This window comes from Mus musculus, chromosome 13, assembly GCF_000001635.26.
Source record: "Mus musculus strain C57BL/6J chromosome 13, GRCm38.p6 C57BL/6J".
Lineage (NCBI taxonomy): Eukaryota > Metazoa > Chordata > Mammalia > Rodentia > Muridae > Mus > Mus musculus.
Window position 1 is genome coordinate 53,455,631 of NC_000079.6, and position 21,937 is coordinate 53,477,567.

A 21,937-nucleotide genomic window follows, 5' to 3' on the forward strand; every position below is an offset into this window, starting at 1 on the left:
AAAGAAGGAGTGCAGCCCTTTCGCCTTCCCCTCCCTTCTGCCATCCGAGGACACGCACTCCAGCTATGGATATGACAACAAGGAGACTCTTGGAGGCAGAGAGCAGCCCCTCTCCCAAAACACACTAGTGCCTCGAACCTACATCCCCAGAAATGTAAGGAACAAATTTCTATTTTTAAAAACATATCATTATAGTTTGTTCTGTCCGTGCAACATGTACCCAGTTCTGTGGTAGACTGAGGAAGGGTGACAGATCTGTTCACCTATACTAGAGAAACTGCTAGAACTTCTACTTTCCCCAGCTAGCTTTTGCAAAATGAGGTGGCTGGTGGTGTTGCCCAGTTGTGGTCCTGTACCCTGACATTTTTTCAGCTTGTCTCCCATCTAGGCACCAGGGAAACTAACAAATTTTAGTTGTTGGTCTTCAGCGAAGTCCCGTCTTGCAATCATGCTCCATCAGGCCCTGGTCCTGCCCATTTGAGAGAGTCGTACATCTATCCCAAAGATGAGTCCTAACAGGCACAAAACACACTATACAGTGAGGGCTTTCTCTCCAAGTCAAGCACTGTGAAACATCTGCTGCCTCTTGTCTTCCTGTAGTCTCACAGCAACCCCCAGAGCTAAGCGCTGTTGTGTGGACATTGCATATGGGCCTCTCAGGGCCCATTGTCAACAGAGAATCAGTCCCCAAGTGGGCGGTGTCCACTTGTGATTCCACGAGAGGCTGCCACCTCACCAGGAGACATAGACCAGAGTTAGCGGCTTTACTGAATATTCCTGTTGGCTCTAGTACTTCGTGAGCACCGTTAAACTTAGTGCACTATAGTATTCAATGAAGAAAGTTAGCCATTCAGATTTTCCAGCATGCGGGGTGCTAGAAGTATGCTTAAAACATTAAAACTCGGATTTGTGGGGCTACTGATTTATTGTCCCCGCATCTCAAAGAGGAACATGCCAGGGATTGGAAAATACTGAGAAACTTGGAGTGTTTTTTTTTTTCCTACCAAACTATAGTGCTAAGCTGTAACATTACATGAATAACGTATCATTACAGACACACACAGCCACGCATGTACATGCGCGTGCTTGAACACCAGTTCACTCATACCATGTGGAATGATAACAGCACTTGGGGGGTGTATTTAGAACACAATGTAAGCTAGTACCTGGTAAATGATATCCATGATGCTTAACCTGGAGAAAGTCCTCCTTGGATAGTGAGTTTTAAATCTCATGCTGATGACCCTAGGACATAACTTTGAACATGGAATAGACTTTAATGTCTCTACCTATGCAATGAAAGATCAAGAAACCATAAGAAGGAAGGAAAGTCAGACACGGCATATCACACAAATGAACTTTGAGTACATTGTGTTAATTAAAATAAGCCAGACACTGAAGGTTAAATGTCGCAGGACTCTGCTTGTGGGAAGTACCTAGAATAATCAAACTCACAGAGACAGCCGAGCAATGGTCTTCGGGGCCTACAGGGAAGTAGGCCCCGTTGTTGACAGGGAGTTTGAAAGATAAAAAACCTGGGAGCTGGAGATATGGCTCAGAAGTAGAGCATCCGCATGGTTGGATAGGCATGCATGAGGCCCTGGCACCCAACAAAGAAATAAGTTAGCTCTAGAGCCAATAGCAATGAAGGCTGTACAACCTGGTGAATATACCTCACGTCACTGAGCTGTACATTTTAAAGGAGGTAGAAATGATGAGTTTTCTGACAACTGAAAGAAAAGAAGGGGGGGGGGCTGGTGAGATGGCTCAGCGGTTAAGAGCACCGACTGCTCTTCCAAAGGTCCCAAGTTCAAATCCCAGCAACCACATGGTGGCTCGTAACCATCTGTAATGAAATCTGATGCCCTCTTCTGGAGTGTCTGAAGACAGCTACAGTGTACTCACATATAATAAATAAAATAAATCTTTAAAAAAAAAAAAGGAAGAGGGGGAGGGAAGGAGGGAGGGAGAGAGAAAGAGAGGGGAAGGCTCATAAGGAAAGAGACTGGGATCAAAAAGGAAAGCTAGTGATAACCACCACATTTCTCTAGCACTCCCCTACGTTTGAATGTGGTAGTGGTAGAACTGAGATTTCGTGTCTAGTCATCCTGTGTATTCTGGAGAGTATGTGCATCTCACATCAAAGTATGGTGTGTGTGAGGTCACAGTGGCACAACTAGTAGCTACTTACCACTGTCTACTGAACTAACTGCAAATGAGTGAATGAATATTCTATCAACCCGTACACTACCTCTCTACCAGCCATGGTGTGCTAGCTCCAAATTCCTCTTTAAAGTAAACCTGATATTATTATTATTATTGATTATTATTTTGAGACTTGTTATATAGCCTTGGCTGGCCTGGAACTCACCAAACTCACAGCAATTCTGTTGTCTCCGCTTCCCAAACACCGAAATGTCAATCTTGTTCCAAAGCATGCTGAGTTTTCTGTTTGCACCTTGACATCTCCACTCTTGTGAGCAGCTCAGGCCCCCTCCCCTCTCTGCGGTCCCAGTCTTGCAGGCAAGCTACCCAGCTGGCAGAAATAACACAAATGACTTTGCAAAGTATGAAGGGACACCTGAGTGGCACTTCTTACAATCAGGCCTGAGATGACTCTTGGATAAAGCTTTGCAGGAGCAGTCCCCATGCCATAGATTTACAATACATGGAGTTACCTGAGTTCTGAAACCGGTGTAAGTACCCAAATAAATGAGCGAGCACAGTCAAAACGGAGCCTCAGCCTTACAGAGTGCTCTTTGTCCACTTATTTTACGGGAGTTACTTAGTTTTAATTTATGATCATGTTTCATAACCCCCTGGCAAATGGCCTGTTATATAGTTGGGGGAGTGATGAAGGCTTAGTAATGGGAGACCTCATTCTGCCCCAGGGGTTTGAAATCTGGACTCTGATAAGTGGTGGGGGGACTAGCAGCCTTTAGAAGCGACTTTCAGGGTCTATGAATTACTGATATGTATGTGATGTGGAGATCTGAGCGTGGTTTTCTTTTTCTTGCCATGACCTAGAGGCAGAAGTTACACTTCGCGAGGTTCACTGTCCTCAAGATCTTTACCCTGCAACCTGTGTCTTCATGTCCTGAAAAGTCACAGTCCTGCCACTGCCTAGAGAGTGTTTGAGCTGAACATAGTTCAGTATAATAGCAATGACCCCTTTGATTCTGAAATTGTGCCTTGGACTTCCCAGCTAATTTCCGTAAGGGGAGAAATTTACTTCTGAGTCCCAGAACTGGCCTTGCGATGGCAGAGAGTGAGAGGGAAAGGATGATGGAAACCGGTAAGAAAGGCAGGCATCTTCCTTCTTCTGGGCCCTCCCACACGACAGGGGAGAAAACCCAGCCTTTAAGCACAGGCAAGGGACATTGTCAAGCTCAATGGGATGGAAACTGATGAAGAAGGCTTGAACCCAGAGAGTCAAGGCCAGCCTGGGTTGTAGTCTGAGAATAAGGTCAACAAAACAACAGTAATAACAACAGCATCAACAACAACAAACACCAACCAAACAAAACCAAACAAAGGAGAGGAAGGAGGAATCCAAGAGAAGGGACAGAAGAGAATTATTTCCCTAGATTCTCTTCTTCCCAAGCTAGATCAGATTGGCCAGAGTTGGAACTCTTGTATCCTGACACGGAGTCATAGTCTTAAAACAACTCAGAGGAAGCTCTCTACAGACACCTAATAACTAACTTAGGAGGGTCTCACTTAATTCTGTATTTCACACAGACTGTGCAACACGAATGGCTGAGTAGTGCTCTGCCATTGAACCCCACCCCAGGCCTGGCAGTAGCTGCCTTAAAAGCTTGTTCCTCAGCTGGGCGGTGGTGGCGCACGCCTTTAATCCCAGCGGAGGCAAAGGCAGGCAGATTTCTGAGTTCGAGGCTAGCCTGGTCTACAAAGTGAGTTCCAGGACAGCCAGGGCTACACAGAGAAACCCTGCCTCAAAGAACAAAAAACAAACAGACAAAAACCAACAAACAAAAACCAAAAGCTTGTTCCTCTGGAGTTGTTCTCAGTCTGCCACTCAGTTGTGAGATCATAGTCAGGCAATCCTGGAGCGGGGGGGGGGGGGGGGGGGGTGGGTGGGTGGGTGGGTGGGGGGTGGGGGGGGTGGGGGGTGTGTCAGTTTCCATATATAATACATAGGGGTGATAGTTGCTATGTGGGTGAAAGTGAAATTACTGATCTAAGCCAATTAAGTAATTTAACCCAATGAGTGTGGCAGAGGCTGAACAACGCATTTCCTAAAAGTTGAAGTGAACGCAGTTATTTTTGACTAGAGAATTTCAGGATGCTCATTTGGCATCAGAGGTTCAGGATCGCTGTTGTAGGCTGTTAGCCAGGACAAAGGAATTTTGGGTTTGCTGCTGACTTAAGAGAGCAAAGTAACATGCTGTCAGCATCACTGTGGCTGGGTCTGTAGCACAATGGGAGAACAAGAGTTTAGCATGTGCAAGATGACCCTGGAGTCATCTCCAGCACATGCATAGATGACTGGTAGGTAGTTAGATATACCAACAGATAGATAGGCAGAGTCATAGACAGTTATTTTGTACTCCAAAGACTTACCACATTTATTTCCTTCTAAAAAATTAAGGGTATCACTTTCTTGACCCAGATATAGGCAGGGATAGCATATGGAGAAAATGTGGGCCTTGATGTCCTGAGAAAGATGTCTTAGCATGACTCCACTTTTTATTTGCCCTAAGCCTTACAAATATCTTGCCTCCTCTCTAGCAGAATCTGTCCTTCTGGGGCCCCAAGTTCATTACTATTCACTTGCTACTATGGCTAGGGACACCTAAAAATAAAAGGACAAATTTTCCTTTTCATCAAAGTGGGCTGTGACTTACCAGTAGCCAGAAAAGGCATTAGCATCCCTAACCCAAGAACACATTAGATCTGAAAACCAACTCTCAAATGTAGTAGCCACCTGGCACTGCCCCAGCTCACCGGAAGATGTTACGGGGAGGTATCATGGTGTGTGTATGTGTGTGTGTGTGTGTTCGTTCTCGAGTGCACGCAGTGAGTACATGCACACTTCTCTGTCCCCAGCCCACATCCATCAACTGTATATAGTTGCTTTCCTGGAATTCTCAAGTTCAGGATCATATTCCCCTCAGCCACCCCATGGGATTTCCTAGTTGTCTCCTCTCTGCTCTCACTGCTAGCTAAACAAAGAGAAACCCAACCACAAAGACCAGCCAGGCTATGCACAGCAGCCTTTGGACTTTCCCTAAATGGCCAATTTAACCTCAATAACAGCCCCATCCATCTATCAGCACCACCTTCTAGGTCACTTTCTGAGAGGGGACCTTAGGAGGCACCACGCAGTTCATACAGAATTTCCTTACAAAGTCAGGAGTGATTTCAGCATTGAAATAAAGATGGGCAAAACTTTGCCCAAATCCCCCCCCTTAAAAAATGGCATGCCCAGCAGTACAGAAACCCCTTTGAGGAACCTGTATACTTGGGAAAGAAAGAAAGAATGATTGAGCAAATGAAGGGACCAGATATAACGCAAGCCAGCTAAAACGTACTTTTTACAGCTGCCCACCTTGGCTCTGCCTTTGGAAGGCCAGAGTTAGTTTCTATATGATAAAGATAATATTTCACATTGAACATAGGGCATTTTAGATACTAAAACTTATTCTGTAATATATGTGTCTATAAATGTGTGTGTGTGTGTGTGTAAGTATATGGCAGCTGGGAAACTGTAGTGTACGTCTGTAATCCCAACCTCCTGAGGCAGGAGGATCAGGAGTTCAAGGTCGCTACCTGGCTACTAACCAACTTCAAACAACAGTGGGAGGGGTGGAATAAAGAAAGTAGGGAGGCTTGCTTAGGAGAGAACTCCTTTGTCTTGTATAGATACTATGTAATTACCAACTCCTCCTGAAAGGGAAACCACAAAGAAAGACAGTGTGCAGACTTTTTAAAAGGAAGATTCTCAGCAGGAGGGTGATGGCAAGCAAAAGGCTGGGCACTTCTTGAGCTGTGTGGATTTCTGGGTTCTGAGCTCACCTGCTGTGTGATTTGGGCAGTGCAAAGAGAGGCAGACAGAGAGGTCTGTGCAATTCTTAGGAGGAATTTTCTATAGTGAGGGGGCAAGGAGAGGGAGAGAGGAGACCATGATTTCTGTGAGTTTAACAGTGAGGGGGCTGGACGGGAATGGACAGCAGCTACAGGTCCTCTAACATTAGGCAGGGGACCTAGGGCTTCAGTCACGGGGCTAGATCTTCCCAGCTCAGTTCGTGCCTCGGCCTCCCTGGGAAAAATGAACCCAATCGCGCATGCTTACTTCGCGAAGCAGCCAGCAGGAGATAGGCACCTGAATGCTGGCCAAGTTACCTGGCCACCGCGAGGGAGGAAGAGGCAAATCGCCGGCCTCTGGGAGGCACTGTTGTCTCGTGCTTTCCCTCCAGCAGCGGTGGCTTGGAGGGGTGGCAAGGTTTCACCCTAGTTGGACTGTCTTGACCACCTCAGGCACACTAACGCTCGACCCAAACCTGATTCCCTTAAAGGAGAAGATGGATGTAAGTCTCTGAGCATCAATGTCCGCCACTTGGGGAGCGTTCGATCTAGGGGGGTTGGGGAGGTGTCCTCTGCGTGGCCTATTCCATCAGGATTTGAAGTGTAAATTTTAACGATGGCGTTGAGGCGGGGTCGAGGGTACCTGGTCGGCTGGGATCTCTTGGGCTAGTGGAGCGGGCCAGGCCCGGTGTCAGTGCACATTTATTGATGGCAGGTATTTGGGGAGTAATTGAGCGCGGCGGCGAGCCGGGGGCGAGAATGGGCCTCCACGAGCAATTAAATGTGATTAGGCTGAGACCTTCGGGATCCAGCTGGGTGATTGATAACCCGACTGCATTCCTGCCCGGCTCGCGACTTCAAACGGGCGGCTGGCTGAGGGAGGGACGGGAGGGGCCTCGCGCTCGGACTCTGTCCTTCTGCCCGGAGTCGTGGCCCCTTCCCGCGCCCCGGTCGGTCCGAGGCTAGCTAGCCAGGTGCAGACCGAGAGAGAGCGCAGTGCCGAGCCACCCTGCGCTGAACCGCTCCGGAGTGCGGGGCACCCGCCAGCTCTGAGCTGCCCGGACAGAAGAAAAAGTGGAAGCCAGAAGAGGGGAAGAGAGGGTGGGGTTGGGACTAATTTAGAAAACGGGGGTGTGGGAGATTGAGAGAAGGAGGAGGGAAGAAAAGAGTGGGAGGGAGAAGTTACCGGGATGAGCGCATCAAAATCAAATCGGAGGCAGGAAAGAAAATTAACGAGACATAGAGTGGGCTGGGCAAGAAAAATTAAGGAGCGGAAGATTATAAAAAAGGAACGACAGAAAGAGAGGGTAAAGAATTGGGGGAGGAACAAAAGATGTGAAAGGGAAGTAAGACAAAAGAATGAGGAAGGAGAAAGACGCCAAGGGTCACATTGGTGGCAGAGCCACAGGCCTGGGTCTCAGCCTGTCCTTCATTCCACCCCTTTGCCATAGTCCCTGCCTCAGCCTAGCAAATTCTATGCCCAATGCCAAGCACTCTCTAGGGTCTGGGACTCCCGGCATTTGCTTGCCCAGACCAAGGCATCAGGCCAGCTCTGCACCCTCACAGACTGGATGAGGGGTAACCCCACCCTAAGCCCGGAACGGACCACCCCCCACCCCGAGCCCCCAAGCCTGGCCCCAAAAGTCATAAATCACAAGCAGAGGTGTCCAGGGTTCTCTTGCTGTTGCTGGGATCTCAGCGTCTGGGGTGCCCGGGAACAGTTTCTGTCTGTGTTAACTTCACAGACAGGACAAAACAGCATGATTCAAGAAATCAGAGACTGTCGTCGGCAGGAGCTGAACTTTGAAACACACCCCCTCCACCCTCATATGCTTCAATATTAAAAAAAAAAAAAAACAAAACTCTAGGAGCTTCAGACACTGTATTAATTAGTGCAACCAGCCATGAAAAGTTGGGTTTGGAGCGGCATTCTTTGCCCTGTGTGAAAAACCAAGTCTAATAAACAATTGTTAAGTTGGCCTGTTGCCGCTGGTAAATTACATAGCATTAAAAAAATAATGCTTTTCATATTAAGCACTAATTAAAGGTTGGGACAGCTTTAAAATAAGAGAGGGAGGGGGAAATCAAAGAAAATATAAAACTGTTCTTTCAAGAGTTATGGGAGGTTAATAAAGTATGTCTGTTAGACTGAGTCTGCTTTGCCCCTAGCTACAGCCTAGCTGGAGCCACCACAATTGGGTCTCAATAAGATAATGATATTCCTTTCTCTGCTATTAAAAGCCTCCCAGTGCAAACTTAAAATGATTTATTTAATTTAGGAAATTATGAGGTGTAACTTCAAAGCTTGAGCCGTTAGTAATGGAAAATACCAGGTTGTTTAAAATTATAATAATAATTGTTTGGAGGACTCAGGACATCAAAGTGTTTTCATCAACAAACGCTGCGAGGGTTGGAAGAGGTTGGAAAGTCAGAGGTGTACGGAGTTTGGATTTGGCTATTAGGACCTTATCGGGCCAGCGTTCATTGGGGAGTCTGAAAGCGAGTCCTTTGCTCCGCTTTGAAGCGGGGCTATTTCAGAAAGTCATTTTACTGTGGCTCATTTTGTTCTGGGAGGGTGAAGGGGAGAGAGTGTGGGGTGAGGGGCAGCTATAGGGGCCTGGTTTGGGGGGGGGCGGGTGGATAGAAGGCTTTTCCTCCTTGCTGTGACTATTTCATTAAAGCGGCCTGTAGCATCAGCAATCTCAGATTTTTTTTGTTGTTCTTACATGAAAGGGGAAGCGGGCACAATCGACTTCACCAACCAGGCCCTGTGATTTTGGGGAGGGTGTGTGTGTGTGTGACGTGGGTTCCTTTATAAATGAGGTTTATGCTTATTTCCAGCCCGGCAGTGGAAAAGGAATGGGGGGTGGGGCAATGGCCTCTCCAACCCGTGGCAAATGAGGGGCTTTCATAGCAAAGAATGGCCGTGGGAGTTTTCATTCGGTCAGACAAGGTTGCGCTCAAAGGCAGGCATCCTCTTTTCAGTCGGGTCAGGCAGACGTTTCGCCGGCTCCCGCTCTCAGCCAGGCCTCGGCGGCCTACCTCCTACAGCCCCTGCCCCCGCATCACCAAGGCACGACCGAGAGGGGGGAGGGGCGGGCTGGGCCCCCAGGGCCAATGGAATGGAGATGTCCTGGGGAAGCCCCTAAGCAATGAGGGACCAGAGCTGGTGCATAATTCTAAAGCCGGCCCTCCAGACCCCTACCTACTTTCTGAGCTCCCCTGCTCTGCCTCCCCTTTCGTTGTTCACCACCTTCTGGGCTCACCCTTCAACTGCATTCCCAACGCATCGCCACAGTCAACAAGTTCTGTGACTTCTAGTGAGCTATCTCTCTGGGCGTCAGTTTCCCCTGTGACAAGCATAACCTCTCTCAAGGGATGCGGTAAGGAATAATAATAGTTCAAGAAAAATGCCTCCGTCCTCCCTAAACACAGGCTCCTCGGCTCCACAAATGCAAACTCCTGCTCCTTCACCCCTAATTTTTTTTTAAAGCGAAGTTTCCTACCTGCAAAGATGTTTGTTTGTTTGTTTGCCCTGTAGAAAGCATTAAAGTATGGACGGGCAGGTGTATTTGTATGCCAGGCTACTGGCAGTCGATACAGAGATCGTAAGACTCCGCAGGAGCATGGTGCGTGAGTTTTCCAATCTGCCATGTGGGTCCTGGGCAAGCGAAGGTCTCCTAGCCTTCACAGGTTGCCAGTCTGATCTCTGAAACACCCTGTTTGCAGGACCAGGCCTGAGAGAGGAGAGACCCATCCTAGGCAGGAAGGTCTTAAGCAGCCCAGACCACAGCGCACAGTTTTGTCCCGCCGACCTCAGCCTGGAAAGCCCAGTCACTCGGTAGCGCAGATCTTTTGAGCCAGATCAAATCCTTTCCCGGCTTTCCTTTCTGAGTATTGGATCTGGGATCACGTGCGTGATGTCCGGCAAGCCCGATTCCAGTTTACCGGAGTAGCCAAACTGGGCTCTTGGAATCCTACTCCGGACTTAGTCTAGCTACTACCTAGATAGGCAAGCTGTGCCTTAACCCAAAGGCCAGCGTCTCCAGGTCCCCACCCCAGCTATCACCGCCCGAGGTGACCGGTCCATGGCGCCGGGAAGGAAGCTCGGTGGACGGGGTAATTAGGGACCCCCCTACCCTCCTTGGCGGCTGATGATGAAACCAGGAAGGTCTTTGGCCTTTGGGAAACGCATCTCTTAAATGAGTGTGGCAGATTCCGGCCTGGAATTTGGACTTGAGGGACCGAAAGACCCGAAGCAGAAACTTTTTTTTTTTTTTTTTTGCTGGCTCTGGGACCCGCCCGCGGCTCAGGAGGACCCTGTGATCCAGCTCCCAAAGTGTGCCGGATTGGTTTGGATCTAAGAAAGGAGCGCGACCACCTAGAGCTAGCTCCGGGCTCACAGAAACGGAAGTTTTGGGGCGCCCATCTCCAAAGTGAGTGCCAAGCGCTGGCAACTCCCCGAGAAGTGCCCAATTCTCCACTGCACAGTCCTCACCCCACCAAGTTCTTTCTCCCCTCATCTCCGTGTCCCCAAAGTGACAAAAGGAAAATAGAAAGGCATTTCCACCACAGCAGAAAACTTGAGTTTAAAATCCTTCTCAGCCTCCCCGACCTTTACTATTTTGTTTTATGGCTATGCGTCAAAACCCAAGCCTGATGCAGGGAGGGCACCTAGGCTCTCTTGGGGTAGGTGGGCTGGTTTGCCCTCTTCTAAGAGTAAAACGGGCTCTTTTGGAGTTGCTCGTCAACAAGAGACACAACACGGACAGCCCTGCCCGACAAACCCCTGCATCCTTTCCGGCCCTCGCGAGCCTTCTTTCTGCCCTCCCCCCTTTCTCAGCTCTTAAGTTGTTTTGGTGGTTGCGAATTTCCAAGTTCAAGATTTTCCCAGGACCACGGTCGGATTCTAGAGAGCACCACTTCTCTACGTCTTGAAAGCTCATTTTTACTACAGCTTAATAGTTTAATGGCGATTTCAACAGCTTCTTCCTAAACCGTACAGGCTGCCAGTTGACATTTCCAAGGGTCCCCCGGGGTTTGAGCCTCTACCACCCAAATCTGGCCACAACTTGATTTGATTTACATTAATGGAGCAATTAAAAGCGCCAATCCCCCCTTCCTTATCTGGATGGGGTTCCCCCCTGAATCCAGCTAAGATTAGAGTGCTTTTAAAAATAATTGTGAGTTGGGACAGACTTTACTGCAATAAAATATTTTAATTTAATTCAGAGTAAGAGATAAGAAATAACTCTTCAATAAAATATATAAAATTATACAAGATACCCATTCAACGGGATAAAAATATACTGGGGGAAGAGATGGACAGGAAGGTGAGACACCCAGGTGCTGACTGACAACGCCATCTCCAGCAACTCAAGCACATGGCTTCTCCATCTGCCCAACACGTTAGAGTATATAAATTTCCCTAAGAAGTTTAGCACACAAAGTACACACACACACACACACACACACACACACACACACACACACACACACAGAGAGAGCTAGAGAGAGAGAGAGAGAGAGAGAGAGAGAGAGAGAGAGAGAGAGAGAAGGCATGTTTTCCTTCCTCATTCTATGGACTGTTGAAGAATATTTAAAATATAGGCCACAGTTATAAGACACTCATTTTTAAGAAGAGATTTACCATGTCCTCTTCCAATCACCTCTGTACCGTGTGAGGACTGATGTAGATAGCATTTCATAGAAATCAATTCTTACAAACAATATTTCACCTTCTAACCCCCTCTCACTCCAGGGACCTGACATGGAGTTTCCTATTTTCTACTTTACCCTGAGTAACTCTCAGAGTTATTCTCATCCTCTTTTCATCGATCTTAAAACAACAACAAAGATTTAATAATATGGAATGGAGAAAAAGAGAAAAAAAATAGGATCAAATGTGCATCAAGAGATTTCTTTTTCTTGTGCACAGAAATGCAAATAAACACGTTACACCTCCCCCTTCACTTGCAAGAATCTGTCTGAAGTGACATCCTGTATGGAATGTGTCTACTTCTGCTATGTTTTCCATAAGCAAGTCCACCATCCTTGCAAATTCTGCAATTAATCTCTTTCCCTTTAAGAAAATGTAGCAAATGGACTTAACACAATATCTTAGGAAGATGCTATCTAGAAAAAAAAAGAAAATGGATAAATGTATATATAAATTTTGCCTTTTAAAATAACTTGAATTTTTACATCTGGCATATAAAAAGTCTTATATTTTATTATATATTTATACATAAAAACTAGCAGAGCCAATATTTGTGAGAGGAAAGGGGGCATTTGGAAAATTATGAAAACAAAACAGGTCTTAGTGCCTCTCACCTAAATAACAAATTCACTCTGTATCAAGTGGCCCTGTCGCTTAGGGTGACAATGCAAGGCTCGCATTCAGGAGCAGAGTTGGCACCACCTTCTCGGAGAGGGAGGGGGATGCTTTTATGCAAACATCCATCCTGGAGTCTGGTCCATCTGGTCTTCCTTAGGATAGATGGTACATGCCATATCCAACCGGCGTGGCATAGAGTCCAACAGGCGGGATGGGGAGCACAGGTCTATGGAAGGGGTAGGATGCGCCGTATATGGATGCTGCTTGCAGGGGTGAGTTGATAGGGAAGGGCAGACTGAAGCCTGAGGGCAGCATAGGCTTGGCAGCCATTTTCAGCTTTTCCAGTTCCGCCTCTTGCAGTCTTTTCGCCTTAGCCCTTCGGTTCTGGAACCAGATTTTGACCTGGGTCTCTGTAAGGTTCAGAGAGCTGGAGAACTCGGCCCGCTCTGCTATGGACAGGTACTGTTTCTGGCGGAACTTGCGCTCCAAGGCTAGAAGCTGGGATGTGGTGAAGGGTGTGCGTGGCTTCCGGTTGGTCTTGTGTTTCCTCAGGGTGCAGGTGGTGGGGCTCATATGTCCTAGAGGACAGAGAGGGAAATCAATTAGTGAATTTTGTAATCTCTTCCCTCTTAAGAACACATAGACTTTGTTTCATTTTTAAAAAGGAGGTACCTTTGTCAAATCTGTGAGTGTGTGTGTGTGTGTGTGTGTGTGTGTGTGTGTGTGTGTGTGTGTGTGAGAAGTAGTCAGTTATGAAAAAGGACCACATTTAAATGGTAGGTAGTTGCTGTATTTTATATCAGCGTGAGTAATGAGGTCATGAAACTTTTTATATGGAAAACATATTGCACTGTACAAAATGGAAATAGAAACCATGACTATAAGTCACAAGAGTTAAGAACTATCTAAGAAATAAAACTTCCTCAGAACTCAATCTCCTGTCTTTAAAACAGTAAGACCCGCACATCAGGAGGAACATAAATAGGATGCCAGATACTGAGTTAGCCTCCAACTGCTCTCTGAACCAGAAAAGTTGGGTTGCCTCAAGCCTGTTTATGAAGCACAATCATCCAGATAAGGCCTGTGATAAACAAATAGCATCAATGGATGGAAGGGCCGATCCAAGCCATAAACAACCACACAGCTGTCACTGCATCCACCCTACAGATGATAAAAACCCCAACATCACTTTACAGATCTGGCTGTGGGATAAGTTTCTTGGCTGTGTGCTTTGGCAATATAAACGTCACGAAGACGGAGAGAGAATTAGCTCGCTCATAAACGGACATGTCAAGGGAAATCTCTCTGCCTGCAATGATGGTGATGGCATCATACTCTCTTCTATCCATTCCATGGTTTAGGGCAAGTGGATAAGTAATTATTTTGTTGTTGGAATTTAGAAGTGGGGAATAACAAGCAAAATAGAGACAGGAGGCAGCGTCCGGACTCTGTTTTAAGATGGGTTGTTAGCACAAGGATGGGGCCTCAAGGTGATTCCACAGCAGGGACTAATTCTGGTCTTGTTTTCCTTGAGGCTAGGGGAGGAGCATAAGGCGACAAGAATAGAATACTAAACAATTATTTTTCTGCATTTGGCTTTTACGAGCCAGTCTAATTTCCCTAATGTAGCCAGAGTGCTAGTGCTGGTGTATGCAGGGGAATGTAACATTTCTTGTTTAGTTACTTTGGTGGCCCAAAGAAGAATTTATATTTCATCTTTGAGAGTGACACAGCACAAGTCCCAACCCAGCCCCTATGTCACATTGTTAATTTTACAGAGTAGAAGGTACTGTGATCAGAAAAAAACAGCAGTCTGGGAGAGAGATGGGTAGACTTCCTAAAGGCCTGGCCTTCCTTCGCACGTGCTAATCCCCAACTGAGCCAAGGGCAGGGGAGATTTTCCTCTCAGCTCACTGGCCAACATCAGAGCTGGAGACCCAAGGAATTCTCGCCCTTCCCGAGCCCACCCAGGCTCCCTTTCAGACACCAAACTCTTACTGCATACACTTGCTGCTGGTTCTACAGGAGTTTTGAACCAGGGTAGCTTGGGTTACTCTTTGTGGGCCATGGTGACTTATAAAGTTCGGGCCATGGGGACTGTGCTCAGATGGCAAAGCCTTGCCAGGAGAATCTTTCCCCCATCGCTCCCACCTTCTTCCCCCTAACCCATTTTATACCAGCCAAAGAAAGTGTGTGATTAAACAAGGTGAAACAAACTTTTTATCCCGCTTTCTTCAAACCACAAAACCAGGGCCAGGGGTAGGTGGGTCCCTCCCTCCAACTCCAGCCCCCCCCCCCCAGCTGATTCTTGGCATTCTCCGAGCTCATCCTGCTGACACTTCCACCCCCAAGTATCAAAAACCTTGTGTTTCCAAATGAAACCTCCTCCGAAAGCCCCTAGCTTCTCTTATAAAAAGGATTTATCTAGGGCAAGGAAAAACTGCCCACTGCAGAGATGTTACAGAGCCAGTGGGGGCGGGGACACAGTGGGGGTGGGGTGGGGTGGGGTGGGGAACTGCCCCACCAGACCGCCAGGCCTAAGTATGCCAGGATTTCTGACCTTTGGCCACCATACCATTTAAGGCTGAAATCCTGGATGTGTTGTGGGGCATTGCCCCAGGCCTAGGAATACAGGCACTCCAAATTTGTTAAACAAGTTAAGACTCTTCATGTTTCTGAACCTCCATTTCGCTGACAATAAAATGGATAACTACTACTTATCCCTCGGGTGGCTTAGAGAGCTACATGTTGGAGTGCCCAGAGCCCCACTTGGGGGGTAATGAGCAAATCAATGTGCCCAAGAGCTTTTTTTTCCATGGGCCCAAACTGCTGATCCCTCTGAACTCTGCTGTGAAACGGCCTCTTCTGTTAACAAGAGGCTCTCGGCTGCCGCACAAAGGAGATCAGATAAGATAATGTATTGAAAAGCACTGTGCAAACTGGAGTTTAAATTCTTTAAGTCCTTAATCTCTGCACCCTTTCAGCCTTTCAGAATTTCCAGCAGGGTGGAGAGAGACAGCCAGAGGGGACAGCCACTGACGCCTGGGTATATGGTCTTGTTTTGTTCACAAAATACTTTGCATCTCTAGTCCAGAGGGCCGGGCTGAAAGGTAGAAAGGAAGACAAGTTCTCCCCCAGCTGAGCTGGGAAAGTCCCTCCACAATCCCTCTCCCTCTTTCTCAACTTTCCCAAAGTTTGATGGGGGGGGGGGCAGGAAAAAAGGCAACAGAAGAGATAAACCTCAAAGGCCAAGAGATAAAACTAAAAACAAAGTTTCAGGAATGGACCCCAAAGGGATGCTAAGTCTGGAAAGGAAGTCGGCACAGCCTCCCTGGAGGAAGTGGGGTGCAGTGAAAATAGCAATATGGCCATCACCCTCAAAAGAGGGGGCAGAGAGCATGGACACCAGACCCCCATGCCCATTGCAAGTATGAATGGTAACCTGGACCAAGCAAGAGCAATCCTCTAAGCACTAGCCACCAAGTCTGAAGGGGTAGCCACAGGTGGCATGCCTCTGCCTGTACTTTGAGGTTCTAGCAAGCAGCCAAATCTGGCGAACTTGTGGCCACCTCACTGTACATTCTCAAGTTCTGAAGGAATGCTGTTAATTATTACTGTGAACCCAGGAGAGCCCACGAGGGTCTGGCCCAAACTAGCTCCCTGCAACACGCAGAACCTAACCAACAACGGACTAGAATACAAGAAGCTTCCTTTCCGAATCAGTCTCTGCCTGCCACCTTCCCTTCATAGGATGGACACTGGAGTTCGAAGACTACCAAGTATGTCTGCTCCATGTCTGGTTAACTTCCAGTTGTCTAGTCTTTATAGTGGGGTGAACTTCATGGGGCTGCCTGTATATTTTGAAGGCCAGCAAAACCACATTTCAATACTCATTTAAAGTGGATCCCAGCCCGGTGTGGTGGTGCACACCAGTTATTCTAGTACTTAGGTGGTGGAGTAAGATGACGAGTTCAAGACCATCCTGAGCTGCATACCAGCACGGGCCACAGGAGACCCTGACTCAACAAAACAAAACAGCGACTCTCCCCTATTTCCCGGGCAGGTACACAAATATGAAGTTTTCGGAGCAGGGGGCTAAGGACTGCAGAAATCAACAACTTGGTTTGGTTTTCAAATGCCAGCCAGCGCTCAGGTACTGCAGATTCCTCGAAGCTAGGGATTCTGGGATGCGGACCGCCCGCTGAACTGGGGTACCAGGGGGGTCAAGAGCATCATCCTGTTAACACCCGTTCCCCAGCCCCTCTGGGACCCCTCGCGCTGGTCCAGCCCGGATCCCGTCCCAGACGCGCACTCACTGGGCGGCGGGGAGTATCTGCCGGGCTCCTGTATCCACGGTGCTCCGTCTTCGGAATTTTCCGACTTGACCGAGGCGGTCTCGAAGGGCTTGACGAGAGGCCCGGGACTGTGAGCGTCCCGGACGCCGTGTCCCGGCAGCAGCAGCGGCCGCAGGACAGCGCCAGCCGAGGCGCAGTCGGGTGGCACCGCGGGCGATTCCTTGGGCGGCTTCTTGTCGGACATGAGCGCCTCCACGCTGAAGGGCAGGCTGGAGACCTTGACCCTGCGTTCCTCTGCGCTGCCCTCGGCTCCTCCAGGCCCGGGACCCGGGCCGGCCAGTACCGCGGGGCCCTCCTCATCCGACGAAAACAAGTCACCGCCTTTAGTCGGAGAAGCCATGACTTTCTGCGCCGCGTAGCTGTCGGCGCGCGACTCCGCTGGCAACTCTCAAGCGAAGACTCCAACTTTTGGGGGGGGAGCCGGCAGGGGCGCGCTGGGAGCCCAGCCTGTCCTCCGAGGGGAAGTGGGAGACTCGGCTCAACCAACTGGCGACGGCCCTGCTCCTGACGCCACGGACGCTCGCCACCGATTGGCTCTCCCTGGAGAGGCTTGGGGCCCTTCCCCCGCCCCGTTTGAAATAAATTAGGAGTTAATTACAGGAGCAGTCAGCAGAGTTGTTATTAGGCGATCCCTCAAGGGTTATAATCGCCCAAACTGAAAAGTCTAAGGCGTAATTAAAGCCGATTGTTTAAAGAGGAAGCTTGCCGAGTCTCATTTCTTGTCTTTTAACCCCTCTTTAAAGTGTTTCTGGTGCCGATCCCACACGCTCCCGCCTGAGAATGTTGGAAATCTGCGGAGGGCATGGAACATTTATAAAGCTCCCACTATGAGCTCAAACTAGTGTATCTTTGTAACTATAATGGAAAACAATAGCAGCATCTTTACTAATAGAAATAGTTTAGGCATGGTCCTTAGTTGTCTTATCTTTGGAGAGTGTTCCAAGACATTAGCTGTAACTCATTCCTTAAGAAAAGGGACAAAGATGAGAAAGGCTGAGAGGTGGTCAAGGGATATTCAACTAATCTCTACCCTTTCTCCCTTTTTTTTTCCTTTAAAACAGACTCTTGCTCTCCAGCTCTGGCTAGCTTAGAAGTCGCTCCCTATCTTACCCAAGATGGTCCTGAACTTGCTACCCCACTGGCTTCGTCCCTGGTGTTGAGAGTGTAGGTGTGCACCAGCAGACCCAGCGCCCATTGGTTCCTGGCAGCTAATTTACACAAATGATCTCCATTTCATACTCTGTCCAAACAGGACAAGTTTTAGAAACTGTCAATGGGGATATTTTCTCACCCCTTGAGTCTCCTCTCTAGGCCCGTGCAAAAGTGTGCTCATGAGGTTTTTTTTTTTTTTTTTTTTTTTTGAGTTTGTGTTTGTCATTGGAGTTCAGGTGTCAGGATAGCATCTGCCTTGGGAGGTGATGGGCAGGGGAGAAGGGTATTTGTGACATTTAGTGTCTTTATTCTCTCTGCAAATAACAGGGTTCGACTTTGCAAACCCAAAGCCTGAATATCTTTGGGGAAAGCTCATCTCACCTGACTTTGAAATTTTAAGCAGCATACCTATCAGGATCCCACCCTAAAGCACACTCTCTATCTAACTGCAGCCCCAAAGCATCAGTGACCAACTGTATCAATGCATGGAAGAAGAGAGTTTTGAGACAGAGGCCTGAAATAATTCTGCACCTCCCTTGCCCGCAAGCCAGCAGGAGCAGAAAGATCGCTGCAAACAACCCATTTCAGGCTGCAGAAGCTTTTTCATAGATCCAAAAACCCATCCGGACTGGTGGGGGAAAGAAGAGCCTGCTAAGCGCTGGTCCCAAACAGCAAATGCTCCCTAAATACTCCCTCCAGCACCAAAGGGGAGGACCATTGCTCCAAGTTGCTTTCAATGACCAGAGCTTAGCAGGTACCCCAGTTTAGAAGACTTAGAAACTTGACTGCCTAGACCTCCAGATCCTTCCAGCTTACCTCTCTGAAACAGGGACCTTTGCCTCAAACATTTACCCAGAGTGAAATCTCGCTGGTCTGAGGGAACCCATAGATGTAGAAATCTTAGAAGATTAAAAAAAAAAAAGTCTTCACCAGATAATTCAGTTCAGTTTTGAAAGGTTTTCTTTTAATGATAAGAAGTTCTAAATGAGGCTTCTAAAAACCTGTGAAACTTTCTCCTACCACAAGATACAAGTACTTTGTTGTTGCTAACTGGAAGCCCGGGAAAGCCAAAAGAAGACAACGAAGGTGATTTGGAGACATGTATTTTCCCTGGAGTCACATCTGATGATAGGGATCTCAAATACAATACAGGTAAATTCAGATTGAGTTGTATGTCCTCTCAATAAGTGAGGCAAGATGTGGGGTTATGTATTTTGGAAGCAAATCTAAAATTCGTTTAGTCCTCAGCTGCCGAAGAATACAATGAAGTTCACGTTTCAATTGTCCTGAACCCAACCAATGCTTTATAAATAATCGGAAAACTTATCCTTAAAATGTGTTACTTTAGGGGCACAGGTAGAGTCTTAGGAAGTTAAAAAAACAAAACAATTCCATTGGAATGTCTCTATTTTTTTTTTAAACTGTCTCCTTCAGAGGAAAAGTTCAGTCTCTCCTGCACTATTTGGGGGGAAATGCTAAGACACTGAAAGGGAAACGGTGGGGAGAAAAGGAATATTTAGTTTTGACCTCCAGAGTACCAAGCTCTGGCCACGAACAGGAGGCATTGCCAAGGAGACAGCCCCCATCCCTTTGCCAGGCGCCTCTCCAACTCTGCTGGGGTGGAGACCAGGGCTGAAAAAGCCTGAACACGGAAGTTAGCCCTTCGTGGAAAGCCTATCTGCTGCAAGAATTTTGCACACCCTCAAAATATTTTTTCAGGTCTTCCCCGCGGCTCTAAACTGAGGGGCAATCATTCCTCTGCTCGACTCTTATGGGAATTAGCTTCAGTGGGTTTCATAACGTAGAAGGTGTGGGGAATTAGTTTAAAAATATTCTTGTATATCAAAAGCAACATTAATTTACCCAACGCTTTCTTTGTCTAGGGACTCATCACCCGCCTTCACCAACCCCAAAGCAGGACCTTTGTAAAAATCCCTGAACAGAGATTTTTCCCAGCCTGAAAAAGGTGCAGGTTTGGGTGTCTTCCCAGAGAGGAGGGCTGGCTTTGGCACTTAGGACGCACTCTGTAAACTTAAACTCCGGGGTGGTAGAATAATGTTTATGCGCCGTGAACACTTGCAAGCGGCCAAAGTGGGGTTCCAAGCGGAACTCCGCAACAGCGAAGAGTCACCTTTACACCTTGCCCAAGCTCCCGAACTTGAGCAGGACCTCATTTGCTTTTCAAGCACATCACTGCAGGCGGAGACTGTATCTCTGCCTAACCAGGGAAAAGTCTCGGGCTAGGAAGCTGCCCTAAATAGTCATGCAAATAGGAGGTGAGCCACCCTCGAATTCCCCTTGGGCCTAAGCCTGCACCTTCCCTGAGCTTCCCCTTCCCCACTGCATGTCACAGGAGCGGAGACCCTTCGTGGAGCGGCCGCGCACGCGCACCAGGAGCTCCAAGGTGAAGGCAGTCCCAGTAAACCGTGAAGCGTTGAGCACAGACCTGGGCGTTTGCAACCCGGAGGACGGATCGCCGGATCCCAGAGGCTAGGAGGGGCAGGGGGAGGGGCAGAGAAGGCTGTAGACGGGCCAGGGCTGCGGGTAGGCGCCAGGCGCGGGGAGATGAAAGGCGGGCTCCGGGGGAAGGGGCTGCGCCGGGTGACCGGCTCCAGCCGCGCCGGGCGCCCCGCCCCCGCTGCCCGGGGCAGAGGCGGCTGCCCGCGCCGGAGCCGCGTTAATTGCTCTCGGCCCGGCACTCAGCCTTCGCGGAGCCAGGACAACCTCGCTCCAGGAGGAATGACAATTCGCCCTAATGGGACAACCTCACTCCCGGAGGAGTGACAATTCCTTCTAATGGGCCGCTTGTTAGAGGCCTATTCTCCGAACCCGGGTATCAGAAGCGGGCAGACAAATGGGCGCCAAGGGCCGCCAGGAATTCCACCACTGCCCTCCAATCCGTGGACATTCGCTGTGTGACTTCGGGCAAAAGATGGCACCTCTCTGAGCTCATTTTCTTTTTTTACCTGTGCGCTGTGGGAAGGAGGGATAAGGCAGATCAAACCTCCAACTGGGCAGACAAATCCGGAGGGAGCTGGAGGAAACCCCCCTGAGAGCTCCTCAGCAGGGAATTTAGGTAGATACTCGGGGTCAGGGTAGGATTTCCTTAGGCCTGTTCGTTCATATACTTATGATGCTAAACAAGAGGCTGGAGGGGAAGGGCTTTGGCTACAGCCCTACCTAGCTGGTTGAAGGTCTCCAGAGAGGCAAGTTTTGTTGGCTTCCTGACAGTGGAAGTTGAGGGGCAGAAGAGAGAGGGGCTTGAGAACTCAATCCCACTCTGAACCCCTGGAAGAGGCCCAGGAACAGAGGACTGTTGAGTGAGACTCACAGGCAAGCCGCACCTCTGCTAGGCCTGGAGCCTGGAGAGAGAGAATGGCCAGTTCTTGGAGTCCTCACTTAGCTCCTGGCTCAAATGTGACAGTGGCCAAGGGGGTAATGAGCTCCGGTTCTGAGCCTTTGTAGACCTGTTCTCAGGCAGAGCCCCTTCTTGCCTCTGACACCGCTGCCTTCTCGGTTTCCTCTTTCAGAGCGGAGCATAAGTCACCTCACCTTTGTAGCAGGATGGGGTGGTCACCTGTAGTACGGTAGGTAGCAGTCAGCAAACGTTGGCTATCTCCCAAGTCATTGTCTTAGCTCTGTAAGTATCTGCTTACCTCTCCTCTCCACAGTTCTTGGCAAGGCACACATCTGGATGTGTTGATGGGGGTTAGAGATCTTGAGTGCAGAAGTGGAGGACTGTTGGGCCCCTGGTAATAGGTACCTACCCCTTCAGAGATTCACCCAGTATGTCTAGTGAGACATGAGGGCTAAAGGAAAGCGAAATAGGTTAGAAACAGCAGATAGTGTCTCCCAGGCCCTGAGCACAGCTTCCTGACAACTCCTCAGTTTCTGTCTCCATTGGGCAGGAGCAATACTGTAGCTCAGATTTAGCAAAGAAAACAAACAAAACAGAACAAAAGCAAAAACCAAAGAAACAAATCAGTCCCCTGGAAAATGGTTCTAGGACATTGCATGGTTGCAGCCATGGGAAGACACCTGAACT

At 48.5% G+C, this 21,937-nt stretch overlaps 1 protein-coding gene and 1 long non-coding RNA gene across 10 annotated transcripts in view; one reads left to right on the plus strand and one right to left on the minus strand.

Annotated features, from left to right (window-relative positions):
- Nucleotides 1-5,724: 5,724 nt before the first annotated feature.
- The window catches only part of Gm33763, a 20,619-nt gene continuing 4,406 nt past the window's right edge, over nt 5,725-21,937 (plus strand). Inside the window, exons 1-4 of one of the 9 annotated variants that reach the window (XR_873406.2) lie at nt 5,725-6,551; nt 18,345-20,168; nt 20,246-20,296; nt 21,423-21,937. The exon at nt 21,423-21,937 is cut by the window's right edge and continues 4,406 nt beyond it. This is a non-coding gene — a long non-coding RNA (predicted gene, 33763). Of the gene's footprint in view, nt 6,552-18,344 lie in introns of all 9 variants that reach the window. The other 8 variants (XR_003950683.1, XR_873404.2, XR_873405.2 and 5 more) reach the window with 8 other exon arrangements.
- Msx2 (msh homeobox 2) lies at nt 11,251-17,150 on the minus strand. The gene is made up of 2 exons (NM_013601.2): nt 16,702-17,150; nt 11,251-12,963 (listed from the first exon to the last, which is right to left on the minus strand). Exons 1-2 carry the CDS (start codon nt 17,078-17,080, stop codon nt 12,539-12,541), a joined length of 804 nt encoding a protein of 267 aa, NP_038629.2. The 5' UTR covers nt 17,081-17,150; the 3' UTR covers nt 11,251-12,538.